At 42.3% G+C, this 27,323-nt stretch overlaps 1 protein-coding gene across 2 annotated transcripts in view; it reads right to left on the bottom strand.

The window, feature by feature from the left end:
- The window catches only part of ADCY5 (adenylate cyclase 5), a 200,310-nt gene that overhangs the window by 16,092 nt on the left and 156,895 nt on the right, over nt 1-27,323 (bottom strand). For both annotated transcript variants that reach the window (XM_084209186.1, XM_084209187.1), the window contains exons 8-12: nt 26,104-26,244; nt 14,499-14,521; nt 9,899-10,043; nt 8,178-8,275; nt 5,399-5,486 (exon numbers count right to left, since the gene is read on the bottom strand). In XM_084209186.1, coding sequence (XP_084065312.1) covers nt 5,399-5,486; nt 8,178-8,275; nt 9,899-10,043; nt 14,499-14,521; nt 26,104-26,244 — 495 coding nt within the window. The remainder of the gene's footprint in view (nt 1-5,398; nt 5,487-8,177; nt 8,276-9,898; nt 10,044-14,498; nt 14,522-26,103; nt 26,245-27,323) is intronic.

Here is a 27,323-nt window from a genome sequence, read left to right as displayed (position 1 = left end):
AGCTCAGGGCTGGAGCTGGAATGCCAGGAGACCCTCGTGCTCCCACGGGAGATTGTCCTCCCACAGTGCCCTGCCCTCCACACCAGCCCTCCAGGGCACAGGGGCTCTGCCCAGCACCCCCAAAGCCTTTTCCAGAGCCCAACTCTGCCCTCCCTCGCTCGCTGCACCAATAACCAAGCCACTAGAGGGTATTTTTAGAGACACAAAGAAACAGCAGCACAGCGCCATGGCACTGCAATTTAACTATGACTAATGTTTCTATTAAAAGTCTTGCTTTTCCCTTTTATCCTTCACTCTTACATCTTCGGGTATGCAACATTTTGTCAGCGCTGTGCTTCCCACACAGCAGCCCTGCAGTGTAATTACCGAGCGCCGGAGCGGCCGCGGCGCTGCCTGGCTGGAGACTCTGCAGAGGCAGGGAGAGCTGGTGGCAAGAGTTTGGAAAGAGCTGATTTCACCTGCTACCAGCACATGCTCCAGGGGAAAGGAGAGAACAAGGCTCCGTGGGGGACTGGAGAAAAGGGGAAAGGGGGGTTGTAACTCATTTGTGCTGAATGAGGATTGATTGGAATACACTGGAAGCTTATGCAATCCTTCAGGCTCAGTGGCAGCCACTATGAAACAAAGGGAAACACCTCTGTCTCACAAATAAACCCTGGTGACATAGAAACCCTTAGCTTTTTTTGGTAAGGCATGAACTAAAATATCTCTTTGCCCTACCATGTCCAGCTGCTTCCACACAGATGTCAGCCAGCAGATCCCTACTAGAATAAAGTTATGGAAAATCCAATGGGGCCTTCCTCTGCTCTAGCCCCTGCAGGATTTGGAAGGAGGAGGAGGATCTGTGCTGCATTTAGACAGTTTGCTCACTAGATTAGAGCAGGACAGGTTTTCCTGCCACTTCTTTGTTTAGGCCTCAAGGCCAAGCTCCACAAAGGTATTCAGGGATCTAACCTCCATCTGTAATCTCTGGGAAATCAGGCACCTAAATAAAACTTTGGAGTTTTTTGTTGTGGATCTTGGCTCAAGCCCCTGCTGCCAACAATCCCAAAAAAGCCTGACTTTGAACCAAGCCTGAGATATCAAGCAAAGCAATCAGTGGAAGACACTTAAATTCTAATGAAAGCATGTTTTCTTTGTATTAATCTTGGTTTTCAGTACTTTGCAAACTAGGAAAAATTTTAGGTCAGTAAACAAGTACAGCTGGGAAAAGTCCTGAAGAAGAAAGAAATGCCAAGACCCATAGGAGGTCAGGGCTGCAGCTGAGAGTGCAGCAAGGCAGTCATGCCATGCCTCATGAACACCCGTGGGGGCCCTGTCACATCAGCCACACTCTCCCCATTTCACAGAGGCAGCTGGAGACCAGGAACACCTGCAGCTCGAAGGACTTGTATGACAGACATGGGGAGCCTGTCCCAGGTCTGACAAATCAGCTCCATTCATGCAGTGCTTCTCCCATAAAAACATCCACAAGTCAGGGCTAGAGCACAAAAGTAGAAAAAAAGGAAAGAAGATGACTTTCCCTCCCATTTTTGAACAAACACAAATAAGACCTCTTCTGTCCTCATAAAAGAAGCAGAATATCAGGACATTACAGTCCAGTGAAAATCCAAGCAGCACTGCTGGTTGGCCCAGTGGCTTGTACTGCCCAAAGTGACACTCAAATCACTTGAGGGGCTGAGAGAAAGGATGTGATCCATCTGGGCAGCTGAGATCCATGTTTGGGCAGCCACACAAGGTGGGGTCACTCATTAGCACTCTTGAAATCCCCACGTAGAGAAAAATAACCACAATGGGAAAAAAGAAAATTGGATTTTCCATTTGATTCCAGTTTACTCTGAATTGAAATTGTGAAAGTGCAGGTGAAGAAAGGGCACTGCTGTGCAGGTGAAAGTACAAGTTTAAAAAGTGATCCAACAAGTAATATATTACACTGAAAATAGTCCATAACCTCCAGTCATTTGCATGATGAAATTACTCTAAATAAAGTCAGTTCTCTGGAACAACAGCTGATGTAGGACAGAAGAGAAATATTTCTTCTTTTTGTCTTCTTAACATCTAGTGTGGGTATGGAAAACTGCTCAGATAATTGCTGTTATGTTGTAAGATGAGGTCTTTAAGGTCTGATTTTTCAATTTGTAATAAAAGCCTTTGAGTCATTTTGAAGTACATTAAGATGCTTCTGCAGTAAAAGACAACATCTCCAGGCAACTTGATGTTGCAAGTCCATTTCTGTAACTTATTTCACGGTGATTTATTAGTCTATTAAAAAAGTACAGTTTTCAGAGGGTTTTATTTTCCTGATTGAGACAAAAATCCCAAATGCTTTAGGAGCATCTAAACCAGCTTTTGGAGGCAAAGAATGTGATGGGCAAGCTACACCTATGGAGAGCTACAGAACAGCTTCTTTTCTCATGAAGGATAACTTGAAATGTCTCTCCTGTGCTCTCCCAGAACCATGGAAGAAGCTGAATTCCAGGCAGCAGTGTAGATACCAGAAGTTAAAGGATTTTAAGAAAAAACCACAAACTTGATAAGTTAGTAGCAAAACAGATGTCTGTCAGCAGAGTATTTGAGAAGGGACCCTGGTTCCCATGACCTTAGGCTCTACTGGGAAGGGACACCACCTCACAGTGGCCAAGATTTCATGGAGCATCAAAGCAAAGAACTGGAACTCTCTTGTTTATTACAGCTGAAGAAACTTGGAAAGCCAAGCTGGCTGTGCTGGCAGGTCCAGGAACAACTTCTAGTCCGTGGAGAATTTTATAGTGGAAGATAATAATGACAGCGAAAGAAAATAAAACACGATCAAGCTGTTCAGAAAGAGCCTGCTGGCCACTGTCAAAGCCAGAGCTGGAGAGGCCAAAACAGGGAGGGGAAATCTCACATGAAAGCTGGAAAGAGGAAGAAAAAAGAGACACTTATCATGTAACAGCACAGCAAACAGGCAAAAGTTATGCTTATGCTGATGTCCTGGGGTGAACACCTGCTCTCCAACTTTGTGTGGAACGAACCACTGGTATTTAAAACACATGCTCTCCTCTCCCACATCTGAGTGTGAAACAAAGCAAACAATCCTGACATCCCTGTCTTCAGGGATTTCATCTGAAGGATCTGCAAAACTGCCTTCCTTCTGCAGGTGTGTGTTTCCCGGAGTAACGTGGAGTACAGAAATAAAATAACACCCCTTATCCAAGGGCTGGGTAAACTCATTGCTTAAAAATCAAAGACTTGAAACACAAAGATGTTGTTCTGGGTGACAGAAGTGGGCTGCAGCTATTTGGAGCTGCTGCCATCAGACATGGAGCTGACAAACTAGAAGTACCTGTTCCCTAAACAAGCCATCTCATAATCAAGTGTTGTCAGCAGAGGCTAATTTGGAGCACTAAGAAGAGCTAATCACACAGGAACTGGAGCTAGAAGGCTCAATATTTTCAATATTTGCAATCACTGCACAGAAACCACACTGGATGTTATACATGAGTATGTTGTGGGGATGAAAACTCACTGCTGGAAATGTCAGGGGCTTCAGAAAATCCCATTAAATTCTGATGTTATTCTGAATTCCCTCTGATGTCTTGTGCATCCAGAGCCTATGCAATGAGGCAAAGCCAGCCTAGAAACAGTTGGAGGCACCACTGAACAGACCTCTTCCACAGGAATTTGGAAGATCAAGACAAAGAAAGCATGAATGAAATCTGCCTACCATCCCAGGGACTGAAAAGTCCTGTGTGCCTTTTAAATAAATCAGTAATTAAGATGAGTAATAATTTTAACCAAAAAGCCCAAACCATAACCAGAGGATTTGAATGATGACAGAAGAATGGAGTGCAGCTGTCAGTGTGTGGAAGTGACCTGTAAATGCACTGGGTGACAAACAGCTCTGAGCCTCGGAACCTGGCTGGTGGCAAGGCAGGCAGCTGGGCTGCTCCAGAGCTCCTGGCCTGCCCCAGCTCTTGTCCCAGCAGCACCAGTGACTTGGGGTGGCCCTGCCTGGCTGGCAGTGCTGGGATGGTGCTGCCACAGACCTGCAGCGTGAGGAGGCAGCACAGCTCAGCACCAAATCCCCAAGTTCACCGCGGCTGTGACCTGAATCTTGTCCCACTGGTGGGTAATTAACTGCTAATCACACAAACTGCTGATATCAGATGACTTTCAGCAGCACCCTCAGGTGCAATGGACACACCAAGTACAACCAGGCATCTGTGGGTACCATTTCCAGCTCAAGGCACCCAAGCCTTTTTATCAGCAGTGTTATTTCTGACTTGGCTTCTCGATGCTGGTAAACAAGCCCAACCCATGGGATGCTGCACTTAGAAACTAGGCTGCCTTCAATATTGTCATAAGGCCAAAGGAAACCCTGTGAGTGAGTAGTTAACTTCAAATAGTAGTTGAAGCTTCTGTCACTGGGAACACTCTGTAGCTCTTATTATATGAGAAGGCAAAGCTTGATTTCCAAATTTAACTTAAAAAAAAATCAAAAAGACATGTAAGGTGCAAGTCTGTCAAGAGCACCCACATTCAACTGTTGAAAATGGCACAGAGAAGATAATTAAAGTGAGACAAATCATCTGCCTGACATTATCCATTATCCCACTGTTTCTTCTGCTGGAAACATAATGCTACTGAGCTATTTTATTCCAGGCACTGAGGAACAAAGCTAAGCTTGGGCTAAGGAACCTGAATCTGAGCATGTTCCCTGTTCAGACTAGACTAGAAGGATCCCTAAACCTGAAACACATCAATGTTTTTAACAGGAACACCTTTGAGTGAAATGGATGAGCACAGCATCCTTCTCAAAGTGCTCACTGCCAGTTTACCACAGGCTGACAAGAAGAATTAATATGTTTTTGGACTTCACACAACGTATTTCTTTTCTGATCAAAGCCAGCTACAAGAAAGAGCCCAGAGAATGTTGGAAGCACTGTACACTCATGTGAGAAAGGCTGATAAAATTCTATATGTTTATGGCTTTTACTTCCCTCCAGGACATTTTTCCTTGATGATATTCTGCTTCTGATTATCTGCCTACCCAAACACGCATATGCAGCAGGGGCCAGCACTCAGGCAACGCTGCAGGAAGTTTACAGGGAGGAAATGAATGGTCAGGGTTTGGTCCCACATTGGAAAATGTGCTCTTCTTATACCAATATGAGAGTGTCTGCAGGGGACTTAATAGACATGCAGATCCACAGAGTGATTACTTCTTGCTGAGCTACGGAGATGCCAACCCTAACATCTGTTTGCAGTTCATTCTGCCTTATCAAAGGCTTTTTCTGTAACCCTTATCACACAGTGTGGAAAGGATGGCTAACAAAACACACTCTGTTAGCTGAAGAAGCAGATTGCTGATCTGGTTATCTTAGGCAGAGGACTACAAAGAAACCACAGTACTCACCTTTACACAGGAGTAAATGACTGAAACAAACACCACTGTGGTCAGGATCAGGAAACAGGTCAGGTAAAAACCCAGCATAAACGTAGAGCTGCAATCAAGGAGAGGTTTGGTTGGTTTTGTTTTGTTTTTTAAACGCACATTGTGTAGAATAGCTACAGAACACATTTGTACAAGCTATGACACACTGCACAGGCTTTCCAATTAGGGTAGCTGTAGGAGACACGAGGTGCCTTGAATACCAACAGATACTCTGGCCTATTTACAATTATTCAGACAGGCTGCAGAACAGAGAATGCTGCATCTTTTACAGCAATCACCTTCCTGCTGGGGTGACAGAGGTGGGACTGAAACACATTTCATGCACTGGAGGAGGTGACAGAACAACTTGTTGTGGCAGGTCAGCCCCCAGCTGGCTGTGGGCAGGGCACCCCTGGGAAGGAAGGCAGGCTGAGTGCTGAAGTGCAGCAGGGTGGGAATAATCTCAGTGGGAATGGCTTCCTGTCTTGCACAGGGAATGTCTGTGCAGCATCACTCTGTGCTCTGCCTGGTGCCTGGGATGTGAGCAAGCACAGCATAAGGACAGTCAGGGATAACAGCCTTATCTTGGGCAGCTTGAGAGGTTCCTGCTCCTCCCAGCTTTGAAGTACAAAGAGGATTCCAGGGCCAACTTTCTACTGTGAATTTTCATCTGTTTTCCTCACAAAGATATTCAACACCAACTTCCCAGTGATTGGTCTCAGTGTGACAGGAAAGGCCCCCTCCCAGGAGTCAGCCTTGTTCATCATCTAAAGGAAGTACTCTTGTGATGTGACATTGAGGGCAACAACACCAAAGCCAGCTGGTCTCTGTGTTCTCTCCTGACTACCAGGATAATTGTACTTGCTAATTCACTGTTTGAGCCTTTTTTGAAATTCCTTAAAGCAATTCCTCTTTATCATAATTAATTGGCACTGGCATCCTGTCTCTAGTTTCAAATTCAGATTCCACGGTGTGTCTTTCATGAAGCTCTGATGGTGACACATATCACCTGTGGTTTCAGTTGGTGTTCAATTAAAGACCAAAGCTATGCAACTGAAATATGAGGAAAAACAAAGCAAAAGGTGAAGTGTATCTGACCTACAGTTAAAATATAAAATTTTATTTACTCTTGAACCAAACAGACAGGCCAGGCTGACTAAGGACATTTCAGAACTTGCAAAAAAAAAAAAACAAAAACACCCAAATAAACAATCACCCTCCTTATGGGCAGCATGGAAGGAGACTGAACAGCACAACATTTACACCACACTGCCATAAGGGATGGCAGTGTAATACAAAGGAGGCAGCCATATGGCTGCCACACATGAGAAACTGTCAAGTTGTCATTTAAATGTTAAACTGGGTTTTATGGAGACAGCATAGTGGCTGCTTTGGGAGCCTGATGAGCAACACAAGGCTGGTAGAGGGCTTCTGCAGGTGTGAAGTTATGACAGCAATATCTAGAAGTCCAAAGTGTAAGCCCCTGTTAAATTAGTTACTCTCAGAGAACATTTTTGGATGTAATTAACATTGCATTAATTGCTGGGAATTATCTAGTTCCAATTTTGAGCCTCCTTCAGCTTCATTGCAGTTTCCCAAAGCAGGCCTGTCTGTTTACACAGTGCATTTGTCCTGATGTTATTTTGCTGATTCAATCCTTCTCTGAGCACTTGTGCCTGGGAGAGTGAATGATAAACATCAGACTACGTGTTATTTCTGTGACCTTCTGAATATCTGAAGGCAGCAAACCAGTCTCTACTCCAAAAAGAGTGGTGGGAACAGACATAGAAAACAGTTGTAATGGCATAAAATAGTGCTGGAGCTTTCTTTAGGGACAATTTTTTGTCTTGTAAGGAAGATAAATTTGGAGCATTTTCAGAGCTTCTGTGATCTTGTTCTTCAGTTTAAAAATGACTAACTCTAAATTTATTTCCAACACAGCATTGCTCAGTGAATGGTGTATTATTGCTACTAAACCAGAGAATAGGAAATACCCACATGCTGCAATTTTAGGTGACTTTTAAAGAACTCTTTGAGAAGTCCCATTTCTGCAGGGCTCACTGCTGGAAAAGATTTAGTGAGTTGTGCTGTGCCTTGCCTGCACAGCTGCAGACCAAGTGGGCCAAGAGCACTGTGCCCCACAGCCCCGAGGAGCTTATGCCATTCCTGCCTGGGGAAAGAAATGACTGCAACTCTTAAACCTGGAGTGAGCCACAAGCTCAGGCATGTGCAGCTCAACCTCCTCTCTCCCTCTCCTCTTGCCCAGCTGCTCTGAGTCCAGAGGAATAAATGTATGAGAGATTTATCCTCATTTGCTAAGCAGATTTTGAGATCTGGAGACCTCGGTGCTCTGAGCAATGAGGCTGTGATGAGTTTCCACCTCCCTGTCCCAATGTGTTTGACAAGAGGGCAGCCCAGCCTTGTGCTGTGAGTGTGTGCTATGCCTTGGTAGCCAATCCTTCCTGCTCAGTGATATTTGTTTTCCAGAGCCTTATAAATTGAACTGAATTTCCTAAGACAGAGGTAAACTATAAGAGAAATCACTTCGGGGAAACAGAAATCCTCACATGCCAGTGAGGAGGTTTTAATCTGCACTAGAAATGGGTGAAAACAATAAGCACCATGCATCACTTGAGCATGAATTATTTAAGGATTTTTCTCTTCCCCTCGGAGTTCTGAATTTTCAAGGAAAAAACAAAGAAAAGTAGGCTGGAATAGAGGAGGGGAGCAGATGGGAGCAAAGGGATGAAAGGGTACTCACTGTGGCACGATTATGATTTGAACAAAGCAGATGAAGAGGAAGACTAGGGAGGCACAAGCCACATAGGCTCCAAACCTGTCATCCACCTGCTTGGAGTACTGCAAAAAACCACAGTTATTATGTTAGTGGGAAAATTGGTTGCCTGCCCTGTCTCCACAAAAACTTCTTACTCGGCTTTTGTCTAGGTCCTTGGAAAGCAGTGCTGGTAGGAAACAACATTCCCAACTCCCCTTATCCCCTAAGCAATCTGTAAGGGCTTGACCAGTCCCAAAGGCCAGGGAAAAAACCCACAGAGCTGGTGAAGAGAGGATTCACCAGCTGCCCCTTGCACGAGAGGAGCAGAAATGGATTATCTGGGACCAAGATTCTAGGTCACTGCCATCAGACCTAAACTTCTTGCATGGGAAGTTTCCTCCAAGAGGGACAAATGCTGCTAATGAGAAAACCTTGCATTAGTGCAGATGACTTGGCTCGTTCCAGGGGCAGTGCAAGGCTGCTGTGCCTGTCACACAGTCACTCCTTCCAGCTTCTGTCAACGCATCAGCCACGTGGGAGCTGCACACGATTCCCAAAGATGCTTTCTTTAGCTTGAAGCTCAGTTCTCAGCACAGACCATAACCACAAAATAAAAGGTGCTCTGAACAGGTGAACCACTAATTTCCCTGGCAGTTTTCAGCTGTAAAATTGAAGAGGAGGAGAGGGGGAAATTACATGCTCGAGCTTTTATCCAGTCCCACACTGATTCATTGAACAGCTGTAAATCCTGAAAAGCTCTGCTTTTATAATAGGTAGTCATTCTTGTCAAGGAAAGACTGTTTCTAAATAAAACTGTAAAATAATTAGTGCAGGCTTATTATGAAGTGTTTTCCATGGAATAATGAGTTTAACCCACAGACCACTCAAGCATCCTAAGGATATGTGCTTGAATAAAAAAAATGAAAGAAAAAAAGGATTACTTACTTTGTGCAATTAAACCCACCATTTCTAATGGAACCTTCAATAATGTCATCCAGGTACCTCTAGACTTAGAAATTAGACTTGGAAATTTAACTTTGAAGCCATCTAGAGCTGATGCTAACGGATAGTCTCTCCTATATAGTCAGGGAAATGATCTTTGCCTGACAGCAATACCTGAAACCAGATCAGGATGAAATCAACTGCTCATGAGCTTTAGGTCTGTTACTCCCCTTTCTCACATTTTTGGGATAGAGAACTATTTCTTGCTTAAAATGGGCTCCCAAAAATATCCAGAATACAGATTGCATCCCAATGAGCCCTGATAGTAGCTGGTGCTCTTTGGGGACAAAGGGCAGGGAAAAGTCCCTCTGGAGGAGTTTCAGAGCTTAGGTAGGCTGAAGTGGGGTTCTCCAGTGATTTGAAGGAGATAAGGGGTGACTGCAATCTCAGTTTGGAGTCTCAAAGTCAGAGAAAAAAATCTGGTTTATCCTGGATTCCCTTTACTGCTTATCACTGCACATTCATGTGTGTCTGACAGAAATGGCTCTCCTGGCCAGTGCTCCCTTCAGATGACTGTGATTTTTTTAGGACAAGTTATATTAAGGTTTCCACGAGGAAGCATGGATTTTTTAAAATCACAACCCCACCTCCAGCACCCAAACCATAGCTTAAACCCCAGCTATAGCAGCCTGACCTTCTGCAGGAGAATTAAAACTCCTAACAAGCCTGCCTGACCCCCTGCAGTGGTTTTTGGACAGCGTTACCTTTTTCTCCAGGTCAGGCTCCCTGAATGTCAAGAGGAATTTGCGCACGTGCTCCGAGCGTAACCGATCGATGCTCCTGGCGTCGATGGCCCGGCCCAGAAACTCATCCACTTCATCCTCTGGGTTCATACTCTCCTGGGTGCTCCTGGGCAGGCCACAAGAAGGGAGTGTAAGAGTACAAGATCATTTCTGCCTCTGCACCGTGTGTTATTGCAGTGCACAATGAGCTGGAGGTTGATGGCATTCGGCTTCAGTTGGGAACGGGACTGGGAGCAGAGAGGGAGCGGTGTCAGCTCTGGAGCTCCCTGCCAGTCCTCAGTCATTACTACAAGGCTTCTATTTATTTGCCCTGTTTCTATACTACATCTGTTTCCTTGCACTCAGGTCTCATTTCCATCCCTCATTATCTAAAACCACTGGGTAGCCTCCTTCCCCTTGTCCTCTGACTTATCCTTCCCTGCACTGCTGTAGCTGTGAGTGCCTGCACTGAAAAAAAATGATTTATGCCTCCAGTCATATTTCGTGCTTTCTAATAAAAATTTCTGTAAATATTACTATGAAAATTTCCAAACTTGAACAATTCTCCCTTTTTGAGAAAAAATTGTTTACAGAACAAACATTTGGGGAATAAAAATGTGGCCTGACTCCCCTTCACACAGTTACTTATGAGTATAAAGCATAAAACAGAAAGAAAAATCTGTTTACAAGATATTTACTTAAGGAAAGGTTGCAAAAGAAAAAGGTAGCAGAAGAAAAAATTACAAATTTGATTCTGCTTTCTAAATATGTGGAACAAGAATATAACCTTTTGTGCCACTGTTTTTCTGAATCTCTGCTGTAGCTAGAGAAAAATGAAGCTGATTTTCAAAAACTGTTGAGAAAAAATTACACTGTAAACTTAATTGTCCTGAGGCATTTTGCACTGAGGATCAGGAAACCTGAAGCACCTCCCCAGATTCTAGTTATTTTTAAAACCTAACAGTATTTTAATGACTTGATGCTGTCACTTTAATGGCCTGCCTCAAACGAGCTATAGGCAGAAATTAAAAGCTAATCCTGAAGTGCTGTTTTTCTGCTTTGCTTGCATGATTGCCCAGGTTATCCCCAGGGTTTGCCAACAGTTATCCACTGAAATATGCCCCTCCCTTGCACGGGGGTATATTCCAGCAGATAACTATTTCTGTGTGCAAGCCCCACGGTGCACAGCAACTCTGGGCTCCTGCTGCGTGACCCTCAGCTCAGGCACTCTGGAGGAAAAATCCTGGGGTCTGACAAGCACCATGAAAAGCTGCTCTGCTTTATTTCCCTGGTTACATTTGTACTGCACCAGAGCACACAATGCACTCTGTGTTGCAGCCAGCAGGCTCCCACAGGTAAGGCTGTGCTCACAAACCAGAATGTGACTCTGTTTTAAAAGTTAAAGGTTCCTTTCCAAAAGGAAGGCTCTTTCAAAGCTTTCTGCAAAACTGGATCAGATTTTAAGAAGCTCTATGTACCTCAACTCTTCTGTGCATCTCTTGGCAAGGGAAAAATAAATCAGGTCTATCTGCTCATTTCCATTCTACCACTCCTTGACCCAGCTAGCAAGTTGAATGCTTCTGCTCCTCAGCTGGGTCATGACAGCACAGCAGTGGCATCTATTCAGTGGCCATACAGCAGTTACAAGCCCAGTTTGTCTCAAGGTCTAATCTCTATTTTAGCCAACCATAGTATTTCAAAGGGGTTGGGGGAAAGAGGTTTTTATTTTGGGGCTCCAGAAGTAATTTAGTTCCTAGAAATTCATATAACCAGCTTTGAAAATAAAAGTGATTTTTTTTCCCTACAAGGTCAGGACATTCAATTCACTTCCTCAGAGGAAGCACATCTGCTTGAGCATTCAAGGGGATGCTGCTTCTTTTCCTTCAGTCCTTGCAGCATTTTCTGGGCTGATAAAAACGAGCAAGGCAATCCTTAGGCTCTGTATTCCCAGAGTGCCTTCCCAGGCACGGGGAGCTCTGCGCTCACTGGGGCCATTCACGCCCCGCGCCGCAGCCCGGCTCAGCAGGCAGCCCAGCAGCTGGGCACAGGGCACTCACATTTCCAGTTCCAGCCCGAAAACCCCACTCAGGAGGATGCAAAGGGAAAGGACCTGCCTGCTTGGTGTCTACCTCAGCTGCCTGCAGGTCTGTAATAGGTGGTTTTACTGCTCAGGGTGTTTCTAATACTACAGTAAGCCCCAAGGCTGCAGGCTGTGTGGAATTACCCCTGCTGGTTTTAAATTGCCTTGCTGGGACACTGGCAGTGGGCAGCCACCCTCACACAGAGTGCAGGGAAGCTCAGTCACCTCACTCAGACTGAGCTGTACAGGTGACTTTCACAGCCCATTGTACCCAAGCTAAATTACAGTGCAGCAAGTTTGGGTACATTTGCATAAATGTAATTTTAAATTGGCATACTAAAGTTCCCGGTTCTAAGGAGTGCCCTGGAGGCAGTGCCTGTAAGTCAGAGCTGAGCTACTGCCATAGATTAATGAAATTCATATGTCAAAATGCCTTTTGATATATTGATAGTATGGTTGGTGGAGGGGAGGGTGGAAATGAGGATTTCAGGCTGCCATGAAACTTCCAAAAACACATCCTAAAAGCAGTGCCGAGGTTTCTTCAAATGCAGCCAACAGAAAATTGTGTCAAGGCACAGGAACAGCACAAACAAGAGCTTGTAGCAACTTTTTCACTCTGCTTGCAAATGTGAATGCTACCAATTAACCCAGAGATGCTGGCTTCAGAGTGATCCAAAAATGTGCTGCTGATTTAATTACTTTCTGCCAATGCTGAGTGTGACCACTGCCAAAACTACATGTATGCCATAATTTTAAATGCTTCATGCTTAGGTTGAGTAACTAAACCTGCACTCATGCACGTAAGGTTTGGTCCTGTTTTCAGGGATGTGTGCTGCCCACGTCTTCCCTTGCTGCCAGACAAAAGTATTGACCCTCAGGATTTCTGCACATGAAGGAACTGCCTGAGTACCTGACTTGGTTTAGGTGTCTAATTTTAACCATTCTCACCATGAACATTCTCTGCTAGAGATTTATTTGTGCCAAATCTTTGTACTTGAGTTAAACAGATTTCTGGATAAAGACAATCAGAGGCAAGTGGTAGCTTCTTTTGGTACTGAACAGAAATGCAAAAATCCTGAAATGTGTATAATAAGCTGGCACCACCCTGAGTGAGACAGCTCAGCTATTGGCTGTAACAGCCCAAGGAACCTTCCAAACTATAGGATGGAGAACAGATATTATGGTCCTTGGAGCAACTGAGGAGATGCTGTTCCTCAGCTGTTGGGTGACTCTGCTGTGGACCAGCACTGAGGCAGCTGATTTTTGTGTTTTCTCACAGAAACTGTGAGGAAAAATATTATTTCATGAGAGAAACTGAAAATTTCTATATTGCTATGAAATATTTTGTTGTAATCTGTTAATTGTTTTCTGCCCAAAGCATATCTAACATCAGTGGAGTTTCCCAACATCCATGGATACCACAGGAAACAGTGGGACCAGAGAAACATCCCAGGGTGCACAGAGCTAAATGTTACAAAAATCCAGTTTGCAGGGAAAGGCAAGGCAAGGAGAGAATGGCTCTTAATATTGCCATGTTCAAACTTATCACTTTCCTCTTCCATTTAGGCAGCTGCTCTCAGTGCTCAACCACCCTAATGTGAATTTTCCCACAGCTGGATGCCTAGAGCTCACAGAACCATTTACCTGTCCCAGCTCACAGAAATCCACTCAGCCCTGACCAGCAGCCTGAGAAACATGACAAAGAGCAACAGCAACACATTTTAGGCATCAGTCTCCTCCACTGTTGCCTGACTCACTCTAAGCAAGCTTATAATTAATGCCATTCAGCAGGACTGAACATGAAATTATTCTAAACACCTTCAATACAGGAAATGCTTTTGTTGTGTCCAGTTGTAGAAGTTAAAAAGTGAATGTGTTTGGGTTTTTTCCTCCAAAGGCAAATTTTCAAAATACCACTCTCATTAAATTGTTTTAACAATTGCTCTAAAGTTCTATAGGAAAAAAAATGAAAATGCTGCTAAAATTTGGCTATATTTTAGATCATGAAACTTTGAATTTGCTTTTTCAAACAAGTTATCATTTCTGAGTTTCTTTTTATATGTAGAAATAAGTAATATGCAATAATGAGCAATATAAAATCTATACAAATGAATTCAGAAGTGATACAGGCATTTCAATACACACATAAACCTTTCTTATTGGAGATGTCCCACCCTTATATAGACTCAGAGGAAGATTTTGTCTTGGGTTATTTTCAAAGAGTGGAGATTATCTGGGGCAAGGGGAAGTGCAGCAAAAGCATTTTAATTATAAAAGCAAGTTAGAACCACCAAACAAATAAATGTTTTGAGGGCAGTGGTTGTTCTGAATGCACATCAGTCAATCCTGTGCCCTCAATTGGCTGTCCCTCCAGAACAAACCTCTGGGGAGCCCCAGCATTATTTTTGGCTTCCGGGCATCAATTTTTGTCCTTTTTTAATATGAGAAAAAAATCCCAAACGTGCAAACATAACAGTGTATGACAGAAGTAAATTTGCTTACTTGTCCTTGGGGTCCTCGAAACCCTGAAAGAAAGGAAAAGGGCACAAGGGTGAGCAAACAGGCTGACCTTGAGAACACAGAGCATCCCAGGAAGGGCATTCCACAGGGGACTTTTCAGGACACTCATTTGTTAGGTGTGGATGGACAGCTTTTCCCACCCACAACAATATTGAGTGCAGCCCTGCCAGCGGGCAGACAGAGCAGCTTTGGGAAAACACATTCCTTCAGATATAAATTCACGGACGTGCGGATAAAGGAAATGTTTCAGCTGACTGCTGGCACACTTTGTTTCAGGTGTCTTCTTTTTAGCAGTCACCATTACAAATGATGCAATGGAAATTGTACTGATATTGTAGCTGAGGATGTGTTTTACTTGAAACAAAACTCAGAAGGATGACAGAAATCAACCCCTGCATTCAACAAGGCTGCATCTCTTTATGTCAGGGCTCAGCTAAGGGCAATGGATGCCTTTTGGTTTTCATTTCTCCCAGGGGTCTCCCTGCTCCTCCCCTCATCACATGCACACACAGAACATGTTATCTTGAATAAGATTTCAGGAATTATTTATAATATTTGCAATAGCACAAATATTCACAATTCTTTTAGGACCACCTGAATGGATTATTTATGAGTCATCCATAGCTGTAATGGCTAGAAGGCCTTAGACAAAATTTTTTATGGAGGCATAAGTTTATATGCTTAGCATTAACATACCTAACAGACCAAATTACATCAAAATTGCCATTTTGCATGGGCTGAAACAAAATGTGCCCTCTGACATCTTGGCTTAAATTTAACTGTAGTCAAGAAAAGTTGTATATTTGACAAATAGGGTCAAATACTCAGGCACAGAGTTTGTACCCTGTGTTCCAAAACATAAAACAAATGTAGCTGGGAGATATGAAGAATTGCTTTTGTTTTTCTCCCAGAGACCTCAGGTCAAAACTGCTCAGGGCACGTGAGGATATTCCAGCTGCTGGGCCTGTGGCAGCAACCATTCTGGGGGCAGCACACTGAAATCCATCCTGACTGTGGAAAATCAAACATCTTTGGGCAAAAGTCTTCCACAGGGGCCTTGTCCAAAACCATCAGAAACAACAACATTGACCAGATCCTAAATGAGAACAGATTTTGCCCTTGCAGTGAGTTAGCAATGTGGCCACATGGCAGAAGGAAAGCCAACACACCAGCTTTGCCAGAGGGAAAAAGTGAGGTCTGTCACTCAGGTCAGCAGCCAGGACTGTGACTCACTGAGAGAGCAATTCCCATTTTTACATACTCTGTTTCAGACTAAAACCACACTCCTAAACAGAAACTGCCACTCCAACTTAACCCACTGGAAATTCAGATCAAGGAAGTCCCCCCAGTCCCATGTCACAACCACCAGCAGATTCAGTGGGAAGAAGGAAATAATAATGTTGATCAGCATGTTAGCATGTCCAGTTATTCAAGCAGAAAAAAAAGAAAGTACTTTCTGATTTCATGTTAAAGTGTGATCATTCAAATTTTTGTTGTGTGGTTTTTTTCCTTCTTCTTTTGCCTAATTATTTTACAGTTGTCAGACATATCTGATTGATTTATTTATTTATCCTCTAAGTAATCCTACAACACAGTGCCAAAACTGAAAGCTCACTGATTAATCATGGAGACAAAATGCTCACTAATTTGTCTGGTGTCATAGTCAGTTAGGTTGGGCAAAAAAAATAAAAAGAAAAAGTCAACTGAACATGAATAGCTACCAGCCAAGAAATAAGCAGAGGGAAGGGATGAGAAAACAGCCAGTACTTTATTAAATAAATATCAAGGTCACTTTTTCAAGCTTAGCCAGTTGGGAACTTGATGACTGACTGCAGTGGGAGAGTCCCTTAAAATGGTCTGATTTTCACAACCAGCTGTGTAACCCTCCATCCTGCTGAATTCCTCAAACTAAACACAGATCTCACACTCCTGCCTTTGGGATGCACAAGTTTGAAGACACTGGCTGACCAGGTCAAATTACTAGAACACCTCAGCAAGCACATCCTCAAAAAATTCTCCAATATTTCAAGTGTGGAATAATATTTAACTGGCCATTTTTATGGGTGAACCCTTAATCCACATGGAGTTTGATTTTGCCCTGCTTCTCTTCCTCAGCAAAACTGTTGCAAGGAAAGTTTCTAAAATAAAGGAGAATTAATTGATCTAGATTTTCATTTTACAATACTGAATTGTGCTTGAAATTCTGGAAATTATTCTTGATGGTAACTCAAATTAAATTGGTGCTTCAAAACTAAAGACCAAAAAAAGACATATTTTGGGTAAAGCAAAAAAGAAAGAGACTATCACATTTTCTTTCCTGGATCTTCATTTAACAAGGCTAAATATTTAAGAGTGACTTGAACTTTAATTAGAGAGAATTGGCTTAAAATTAAATGTTGTAGGAACCTGTTTAAGTTAAGCAAATTAAATGATTCACTTCAAACACTCCCATTTCATACTAAAGATTCTTCAAGCAGAATTGCCAAAAATGGAATTGTTCTAGAGAAAGGTCTGTGGGATTATTTTAGGAAGAAAATCCTTAAACACAGCTTCTTAAAACCTGGTCATTTATTACAAGATATCTTTCTTACTTGCACTGGAAGACTTGGCCAGGATATAGAGCAAATACACCTCCAGGACCTGGCTGTGACCAGAGATTTTCCTCCCTCTCCACTAAAGCATCCATGTTTCATTCACTCACCAGGAATCCTTTCAGGCAGGGGAGAGGATCAGGGTCATGCTGCCCACCCTGCTTTGGGTTGGGAGGGAGATTTCCCCTGGTTTATTTGGTTAATGTTGGTAATGCTCAGTTCATTAAAGAATCTGCACTTCAGATTATTTCCTTCCCCTTGCACAAGGCTTGAGCACTAATGACATATTGGTCTTTTGTTCTTCTCCACAGCTGGCAAATAGTTTAGTATCTTCAGGAGTCAGATGTTTTGCTGCAGCCCATGGCTCAGAGTAAGGCTGCTCCCAATTCCAATGCTCTGTGTTAGACACAGGATAAACACACTACCAAGCCTGCAGGAATAGGGCCCACATGGATTTTTCCTCATTCCTACTCATATGTCAAAATTGGCATTTCTGCACAAACATATACAGAAATCTGAACTACCCCCCCCAAAAAAAAAAAAAAAAAAAAAAAGCTGATAAAAATGAGATGTCTGTCATTTAGGAGAGGAAGTGTAAAGGGGTAGGAAGAGAAACAACCAATTCCTGGAGTTAAGAATTTAAATCCACTCTTGACTGCTCATGGATTTGTACTCAGCAGGCTGAAACAATACCAGCAGTTTTCTAGGGAGCTATGAAGAAAAGGCTGGGAATTGTCAGCAGGGATGAAAATGACAAAAGTGATGATGGCTACGAGAATCAGACAGATAGGAGCTTGCAGGAGCTCCAGAATAGCTCCATAATCATGATGATAAAGTAGCCCTTGCTCAGGCCAAAATTCCTTTCTTCTATAAGGCACCATAAGGCATGAGATAGGTCTTACCACAGTACATACTAATGGACTGCTGCACACAGGACCTCATGCAAATTTTATTCAGTCTCATTTGAAATATCCCTGATACTGGGGTTTTTCTCATTCCCCCAGGAAGCTGTATTACTCTGCCATCAGATTGCAAAAGCAAAGGTAATAGCATTTAATAATTCCTCTGAGCCTAAGGCAGTCCTCTCTTTGACTTCAGGAACACCCCAAACTCAGCTGAATCAACTCCCTTAAAGCCTCTGCACTTTTGTCTTTTCCACAGGAGATTATTAAAAAAGCCTTATTGTTTTATGGCAGGTCAGGTGACTCAGAATCCACACTGACATCCTCAGTGGGAGTAGATGTGCAGGAGGAAGAAAGGAGGGAATATTACTGCCTCAGTCCCTATGGCCCCTAAGGCTTACTGCTTTATGGGGGATATTTTATGAATATCTATTGTGCTAAAAGCTCATATGACTGCCATCTCTCTGCTTGACTTCTAAATTAACTAAGCCCTTTACTTTGAAGATTAAAACTGATTCCTTAAATAGAATGACAAAGTGTTTGTCAAAGACATGACAAGCTGATTGCTACACCATAACACTTCAAATCAAGAACGATTAGAAATAATAATTCTAACTTTGAGAACACTGGCTGCAATTATTAACATATTGTAAATATGCAAAGAAAAGTGGAGTAGATTTTATATGCTTTTAACTTTTCATTAAACTCCAAAAATAAGGCAGTAGAGGGGCTGATGAGCTTCATGACCTTCTTAATGGCAATGTGTGTGGGAAGCATAAATTCTACCCTTAAAAACTTCGTTCTCAACTCCAGCAAAGATCTTAGGAGTAAAAATGACAAAGAAACTAATTTTCCTTGCCCTGTTTTCATCCTCAGAACAAAGTCAAAATAGAACTTACATGATGTTAAAGCAGAAAACTTTGGACTTAGGGACAAAATGAGCTCTGTAAGAGTTAGGGCCAACTTGCAGAGGTGCTTCCCAGAAACAGGGACCATGGAAAACAGAAAGGGACAGTGACAGGCTGAGAGTAGATGTTGATAAAAACAAACCTGCTTTGGCTCTACCACAAAACTAATTATTCACATCTATTTTCAGCACTGTTGTACCTTCTGCTTTGTCCCTGTGGTCAAAAAGACAAGGCTATGAAGATAGATGCTGTCAGGTGTAAATGCAGAAGCAAAACTGAAGGACTTCAAAGCACTCAAGCCAAAAATAACACAATTTCTGTTTCCAGAGTCCAGAAAGAATAAAGCCAGATAGGAAGGATATTTAACAAGCATCTAAGTGCAGAACAACAGACTGGCAGAAAACCAATTTATGAAACAGATTAAATGATGAGTGTGTCTGCTATAGCTGGAACAGAGACTAATGAGGTCTGAAAAGGAAAGCTGAAGTTCTCCTTTTCTGCAGCCCACCCCACTTGATAAAAAGACTTTCATTCCATGGCACTGGTCACAGATGGTTAAACCCTCTGCTTTCTTCAACCCAAAATGGTTCTGTAGGCAGTCCTCAGCTGGCAGACCAGACCTGGCCAACGCCATGAATTTATCTGGGCCATCAGATTTAAATCTATAGATCACAAGAGGTTACTTTGGCTGAAATAGGCTTTCTTTACCTTACTTTTAATTAACTTCTGGCTCTGAACTCACACCTCTGAAAAGTGCAGGTTGCTCACAGTTTTCTGTGAACTCTGAATTCATATTTCTCCAGTACAAAGGTCACATTTTCAAGTGAAATGGTTTCTGATTCTGTGCCTCATTTGTGAACAGTTCTTAGAACTTGCAAAGCAGACATAAAAATAAGCAATCCTAGAAATGCTCTGAATCAGTTCCTGGCTCCATACTCTGCCCTTCCATGTCTTCTGCTCTCCAAATGATGATAAATACCACAAACTTCTCCAGAAACTACTGTTTGCCTTCTAATCAGATGCAGACAGACTGGATCCCAGCCTAACCAGCCTTAATTGAAATTGCCCACTGGTGCTGGCCAGAGCTGCTCACCCTCTCTGAAACCCAGACCCCAACCTGCTGACCTGCAGCCTTTTGACATTAAGGCTTACTGCCTGCTTGAGGAAGCTTTGGAAAATCATTCTGGGAAGTGCCACAAATCCACCTGTGCAATGCTTCCATGAGCATTGGAAGAAGTGTTTCTGTGAATAAAAGGGAATTGTATCTTTATTTCTGCAGGCTAAATTTAGTCCAAATCAAAACCAGTCTGACACCTTTTAGTACTGTCTCAATCCAAATGACCTTTCCCATATGAGTAAAATTTATTCTAGAAAAGTGTACTGAATGGTGGAAAAATTATCAGTGCAAGGCTTCCAAGCAAATATCAAACTCTGTCTAGGTTTCTCAACAGCAGCTGCAGGTCTGCTGTTGCATTGATTAGTTCTTTACAAGAGGGATTCTTATCCCTCTTTTAAAGAAGTAATCAAGGATGATTGCAAGTCCTGATCAACTACAATAAAAGGCTACCAGATGAGGATATAAAACAGTGTAAAGCCTCTGACAATTAGAGCAATGCACATTGTACTCCCAGTCATTTATATGAGATCCCATGGATCGTGTGAATCAGGCAAACCCTTTTCCCAGGTGAGCACCAAAGCAATTTCACAGCAGAACTGCTGGATGGGATTCCTCCCCTTGCTGTTTGAGAGCTATGGAAACCCAACTGGCTCTATAAAACCCAGACTAGACAAACAATTTCCTTCCAGACCTATAGCAATACGTGGAGATTACAGCAGAAGGGATTTTGTGAGTTTCTCCCTGCTTGATTACAAGTTAGATTACCACAATAGCAGTGAAAAAATAGTGGGTCAAATTCTTCTCCATTGGGGGCCCCTGCCCAGCTTTGCTGACGTCAGGGTTGCAATTTCCAGATTTAGCAGATGATTGCTGGAAAAGAGGATAATGGTGATCTGCAGTTAAATGAAACCTTTCAGAGGAGGGTGAACCCTCAGTGCCTAATTCATGGACTCAAATCCAATTCTCTTTGACAGAGCTGACTGAGGAAAACTTGTCCTATGGAGCTTTTATTTTCTATTTTAATGGTTTCTGATATTTAAGAGGTAGAATTGGCACAGAACCAGCTATGGCATCTGTTCCATGGAGGCACCTGTTCCCCAGTTCTGATTTCCAAGTAACAAGATCTATTGTAAGGGCAACTTGGAGACATAAAGAGAGGAAATGAGCTGTATTAACAATGCAAAATGCAAAGAACTGTTTGATTTAGGACAGGGGGAGCAGGACAAAGAATTATTGTATTGTTGAATGACCCTGCTTGTAGATGAGTGCTGTTTCATTAGAAAACAAACACCAAGCAATCAAATATCATGTAGAAGGATGTGCAGAGCTCTGAGCAGCATCACAAGGAACCAGGACTGATTCCCTTTATCATGCCATAACCTTGTCTCACATCTGTAACATCTGCATGCAGAAGTATTTCCTACACATATATAATCTCTATTTGATTTTATGCCAGTTTTTTACTGTGTAACATTGACTTCATACACAATTTCACTGCAAATTAAATGGTTCATTAGCTGTACCCAGACTCATGACAGAAGCATGGTCAGACTGAAACCAGCATTGCAAGCAGGGAACAAACTTGATGAGGGAATCAGAGCTGTGCAGAGACATGGTAATAGTCTTCAACCACAGAGAAGATAATTGTAAAGGAGAGAAAATTAAACTGTCTTCTAGCTACTGTGAATTGCTCATGCAGCACCATGGTTTCAAACTGAAGCGAGGACATGTGAAGTAAAACATCAACAAAAATCATAAAACTGCTGAAGAGAATGCCCAGCAAGACTTTCCATCCTTTCAGGCCTTTAACAAGTACCTGTCAGCAATGTTGGGGGTACAGCTGGCACCTGTAAAAAGGTGGAAAATCGATGGCATGAAGCTCTGTGCAGCCCAGATCAGAAACTTTCTAAAATCTTTACATGTATCTCATATTATTCATATATTATTTATTCCCTATACATTCTCCTAATAGAGTATTTTTAACCTTATTGTTTCAATATTTGCAAAGGATTTTGTGATGTCACTCCAGAATAAAAGCCCTGAATAAAATAATTAGAAATTGTTCATGAAAATCAGGGATTTCACAAGCTTCTTAGCTTCTTATACAGCCTGTTCTTTGCATCTAAGTTTTTTTCTTAACTTAGACCTTCCTTTCAGCAAATTAGGATGATTATTTTTAAACCTGCCCTTTTCAGTCATGGAGAATGATTTATCATTACTTTTTGTCCTTATAAACATTCCTGTATTTGAAGACCTTTATTTCTAATCTGTCTTCTCCCTTCTAGGTTAGAGCAAACACGATATTTCAACACTTTCAGAGGACACACTGTTGAAACTCTGCTAATCTGTAATTTTGTCCACTAGATTATCTCTAACTCATCCACATCTCCTAAATGATTATAATCCCAAACTGGATGTTCTTTTCTGGATACAAACTTAATAATGTTGAGCAGAGTAAAAGATGCAAGAAAATAATTTGTCATCTAGAACAGCCCTGTAATTTTGGAAAGTATCGACGTTTCCCTTTTTATTGATGTTTACAACAAACCTCTTTCAGTTTACAGTCAACTACAATCCCCAAATTGGTTTTTCTTTAATAGCAATTTTGTTTTGCTGATGAAAACTGAGACATGAGTATTATTTCCAGAAGTCTGAAATTCATCAATATTTATAAAAGCGCTCTGAAATATATACTGGGAAAAGCAAAGTATTTCTCAGTGGTGTATAAATATTGTTGTAGCTATAAATATACCTGTACTCTCAAATGCTTTTAAGTCCACTTATTTTTGACCCTCTTGCAATTACAAACTGGGCTAGAGAGACAGTGGGGAAGACAAGGCTGGTGTATGGAGACTTGGGGGAACAAGCAGCACAAAAGTCTCCATTTCCAGAGAGATACAGTCACTGGTGCTGGACTGATTGCTTTTGTTTAGGAAACAAGACGACAAGCTGTAAAAAGCAATAAAAATAGAAAGCAGCTCTGCTGTTCTGCCAGACTGTGGCTCAGTTCCTGCTCTGTGCCCATCCCTGGGTTGATCCTGCGCAGGCTCCCCTGCCCTGGAGCTGCCCTGTGCCCCTGCAGCACTGTGGGCTCCCAGGAGCAGGCTCCAGCAGAGGCTGCCAGCTCAGGGCAGGGCTCTTGGCCCTCCCAGGGCATGTGGGTCTGACCTTTCTCTGCACAGTCACCAGTCTGCTCAGGCTGTGCCTCCTGCCCCAGCTGATGGAGGTCAGGGGCACAACATGGAGAGAAGAGGGACCAAAGGTGCCCCGTGCCACTGCCCATGCCGCTATTCCACACAAACCCCACCAGCTGCACTGGTGATGTGCCCAGACATGGCTGCACATTGAAATGATGTGACAAAAGAGGAGGAGGAGGAGAAAAAAAGGAATAAAGGGCTACATGTGATGCTACTCCATCTCCTCTCGGACTGCTGCTAATATATGCTAAGAATAGAGAGAGCTACCAAAGCCAGCATTCACTGGAAAGAAAAATGGACAAAATAATTCTGTTTTCTATTAAATATAACAGTGCCTTCCCAAAAATGCAATTCAGGGAACTTTAATATTCTCTTTCAGGGAATTGTAAGTAGAGCCACCAAAAAAAAAAAAAGTCTATTTTTTTTCCTGAAAATATGGTTGTCTTTAAAATGCAAAATGTTTTACATTTGTGACAAAACCCAGTGCCCTTCATAACCATCTGTATTATTCCCTACACACAACTGTATTCATATCTACACATTAATATAATGGAACTGCACATCACTGCAGTATTACCTGGCTCCTGCCTGAGGACTGTCTCACAATTACCCTTATAAATGCCTGCTTTGAAATTACAGAGCTAAGGAGCTCCAGCTCTTGAAGAGAAAGGCAGTGTTGCACTGCCCACCTTTGGCATAGTACTTTGACTAATCCAACCTTACATGTTCACAGCTTCCAAGAAGAAAGACTATGTGCAACAACATGCAGAAGCTCTGGGGAAAGGTGGGTGATGTGGAACAAAGAGCACATTTTCAGGAGGTTTGAGAGTGGTGCTGCTTACCAAGATCAATGACAGGTCATCCCAGAGGAGCACTGATAAAAGCTTCTGTAGTTCTGCTCCCCTTGTGTCTCTCTGCATTTTGTGTTTCTAAGCAGGCAGTTTGCAGCCAGCATGCACTCTGCATGCACCAAGCACACACAGCATACATGTAACACAGTGTTAGAGATGACAAAGCACTGTGCAAAGCTGGCTGGTACAAAAAAATGCATATTTAAATTAGAAGTTTACACAGAGTTGAGATAGGAGATGGAGAAATTGCTCCTGTGTTCTAATCACTAAAATGTGCATCTAGCAGATATTAAAATGGGGAGGATGTTTGCATTTTCACTAAGGCATCTCAAATGTAACAGATCTGTAAATCTGTAAATAAAAGATTTTAAAAAACAGCCCATAAGAACAACAAAAAGTCTAGCTGAAAATAATACAGGTGAATCAGATTTCATTTGGTTTTCAAGAAACAGCCTGATGCATGCAACATCAGCTTCTCAAAAAAAAGCTTAATACAAAAGCTAGATTGAGTAGAAGAGACTTTCTGAGCTGCTGAATTTTCAAGAAGGTAAATAGCATTACAGGGAAAGGCTCAAGATAAGGAAAAAAAAAATAAGTCTTTCCTCCTACAAGTGAGGGGCAGTGAAGTTTTTAGGACTCAGCTTGGTATTTCAATAAATAATTATGTTTTTCCAACTGAACAACCAGCTAGACACGGCAAACTGTAATTAACACCAAGAAGCATAATACCATTTGGCATGCATACACCTTGTTTCTGAACAGGAGGCTTCAAGAACCCCTTAAAAGCTATTCAAAGAAACTTATAATTATAATTATGTGCTAGTGTGATTAGTCTCTTCTAATAATGTCATGACTATTGAGCACACCCTATTGAAAAGCCCACATAAAAAAATGCACGGTTCCACTGATCTGTATGCTCATGTCAGAATCCCTCATTTGGAGATCTGAGAAATGAAAGAAACATTACTATTACTATTACTAAGAAATTTGGTTTAGCACTGAAAAATAATATTGAGATTGAATAATATTAGCACCAACTATTAATAAATGTGCCAGCATTTCCCTTTAAAAGATGCCATGTGCAGTTTCTTATACCTATGACCAAATTTTTAAACTGTGGGATTGAATCTCATGTTCATAATTTTTTTAAAAATACTTAAAGGCTTTGGTGACCTGGAGCAGAACTTTGACTATAGACAACAAAGTGAGTAACAAATAGACACTTTTGACTGTGCACGAAGGGTCAAAACAGCATAAATAAGGTTATAGAACAATCTGGTTATGCATGCAATTATAGAGGTGCTAAATATTTCTATTACTATTAAAAATAGCCACTATAACATAAGCTATCTTCTTAATCTTTATTGCAGTAAAAAAAGATATCATCTACACCTTTTATGTAAAATAAGCCATAAAAGTCCTCTCAGTGCAACTGAATTGGTAATTAGCTCTGGTTAATTTTAATTTAGAAATACTGTGAAAGGTACAAGAAAGAAATGAAGATGCCTGCTACCTTAGGCCAATTAATCCATGTACTCGAGGACGTGTTCTCCAGGATTAAACATGGCAGTGACACCCCTGGGGCCCCACGAGCACACAGCTTAGAGAGGAGAACAGCACCTGGCTGTGACAATGCAAGCCAGAACCCTCTGCAGGTACTGAGCTAATAGAAATGGATGCCAGACGCCTCTTGAATGCCGGGGTTATGGAGCAGTTTTTGCAGATAATCACATTTCTCACACAGCCTGGATGAGTGCTCAGAATGTGGGACAAGTCAGACAAAAGAGCCTTCCTTGAGCCATTCAGCCTCCCTTCCCCTCTCAAACAACCTTGTGCCTCATCTCACAATCACTCCCCTCCACATGGACCGATTATTGTTATTTCTGGAGCCAAAGGAGAATTTTCCACCCCCATTCGGAAAACGCCCCGGGGGGCTGTAAAAACCTTCGGACAAAGCAGGAGGGATATACAGCACCGTATGAAGAAGAATATGAGCTGATGTCCACAGAGCAAGGCATTACCATTCTCTTCATCTCCTTGGAGACCTGGTGGCCTCCCAGGTGGTTGTAGAAGGGCCGGTCCACGCCCCAGTGCGGCGGGTTATGGCTGATGGAGTTGGCGCGCTGCCGGTTCATCTTGGCGATCGTGGCTTTCTCGTCTTTCTGGAACACAAACCACAGAGAAATGCACAATAAACCTTCAAACATTTACACAGTGGTCATTCTCCAAGCGTCTCTCACTTCTGATCTGTCACTCCAAAAGCTAGCTTTGCACCTCGAACTCTATGAAGCAGTCGCTGATCAGAAGCGGTCACAATCGCCGTCTCTTTCTCTTATTTTTAATAATAACTTTAGGCTGTGCCCATCATTTTATTCCTTTACACAACCACCATAACCTGTGTAAACATGGGGAGCATTCCAAAATGGAGACATCTATTGTCTTTATTAGCAAATTGAATAAAACTGAATAATATCTGATAGAAAATTGCAGCTCCAAGCTGAGATACTATACAGAAAGTCCTCAAAAAGCCAAAGAACAGTTACACCAAGAAGAGAAACAACAGACAGAGTGATTTGGTTGAAGAACAGGAGCCTTGAAGCTCCTTGAAGCAATGGGAATACAGGACACCTTTCTCCATGGGCAGAAGCAAATTATTTTCCACACTTGCAAGAGCATATTCCCAGACATGCTAAGGAAAGCATTGTAAATGCAATGCATGTTTCTTGCAAACAACTGTGGTCATGTTAAGGGTAATGCAATTGCAGAGTGTGACAAAATGGTCTTCCCAACTCTAATGCCACCTTCCAATTTGACATTGACACTAATTCTCCTGAAGTTTGGACAGAATCTTTGATTTTGTTGCTGTGAGGTTAGCACAGGATCTGTCAGACACGTTTCATTCCAGCTCAGTGCCAGTCTCAAGAGCACAATAGTGCCACATGTAACTAGGCTCAGCACCAGGCAGATTAGTTCCTTATTTTGAATATAGACCCTAGCCACAAAGACAGGAGGTTTCCACAAGGAATGTGCTCTGTGGACAGAAGTCCCTCTAGCAAGGGCTGCACTGCAGACTGGCTCAGGGAGGATTTACCTGTGTGATTTACCTGTACTGACTCAGAGGCAGAAGGGTGGCAATTACTATATCCTTGCTTAAAACAGACAAACTCTGGAGAGACTGAAAATTCAGAAGGTATGGATTGTTGTTTATTACTTGAGGGATTAAACTTTTTCAAGAGAATTG

This window comes from Fringilla coelebs (assembly GCF_963513975.1).
Source record: "Fringilla coelebs genome assembly, chromosome: 7".
NCBI classification, from domain to species: domain Eukaryota; kingdom Metazoa; phylum Chordata; class Aves; order Passeriformes; family Fringillidae; genus Fringilla; species Fringilla coelebs.
Note: the sequence above shows the minus strand (reverse complement) of the source record. Positions and strands in the feature narration are given on the sequence as shown.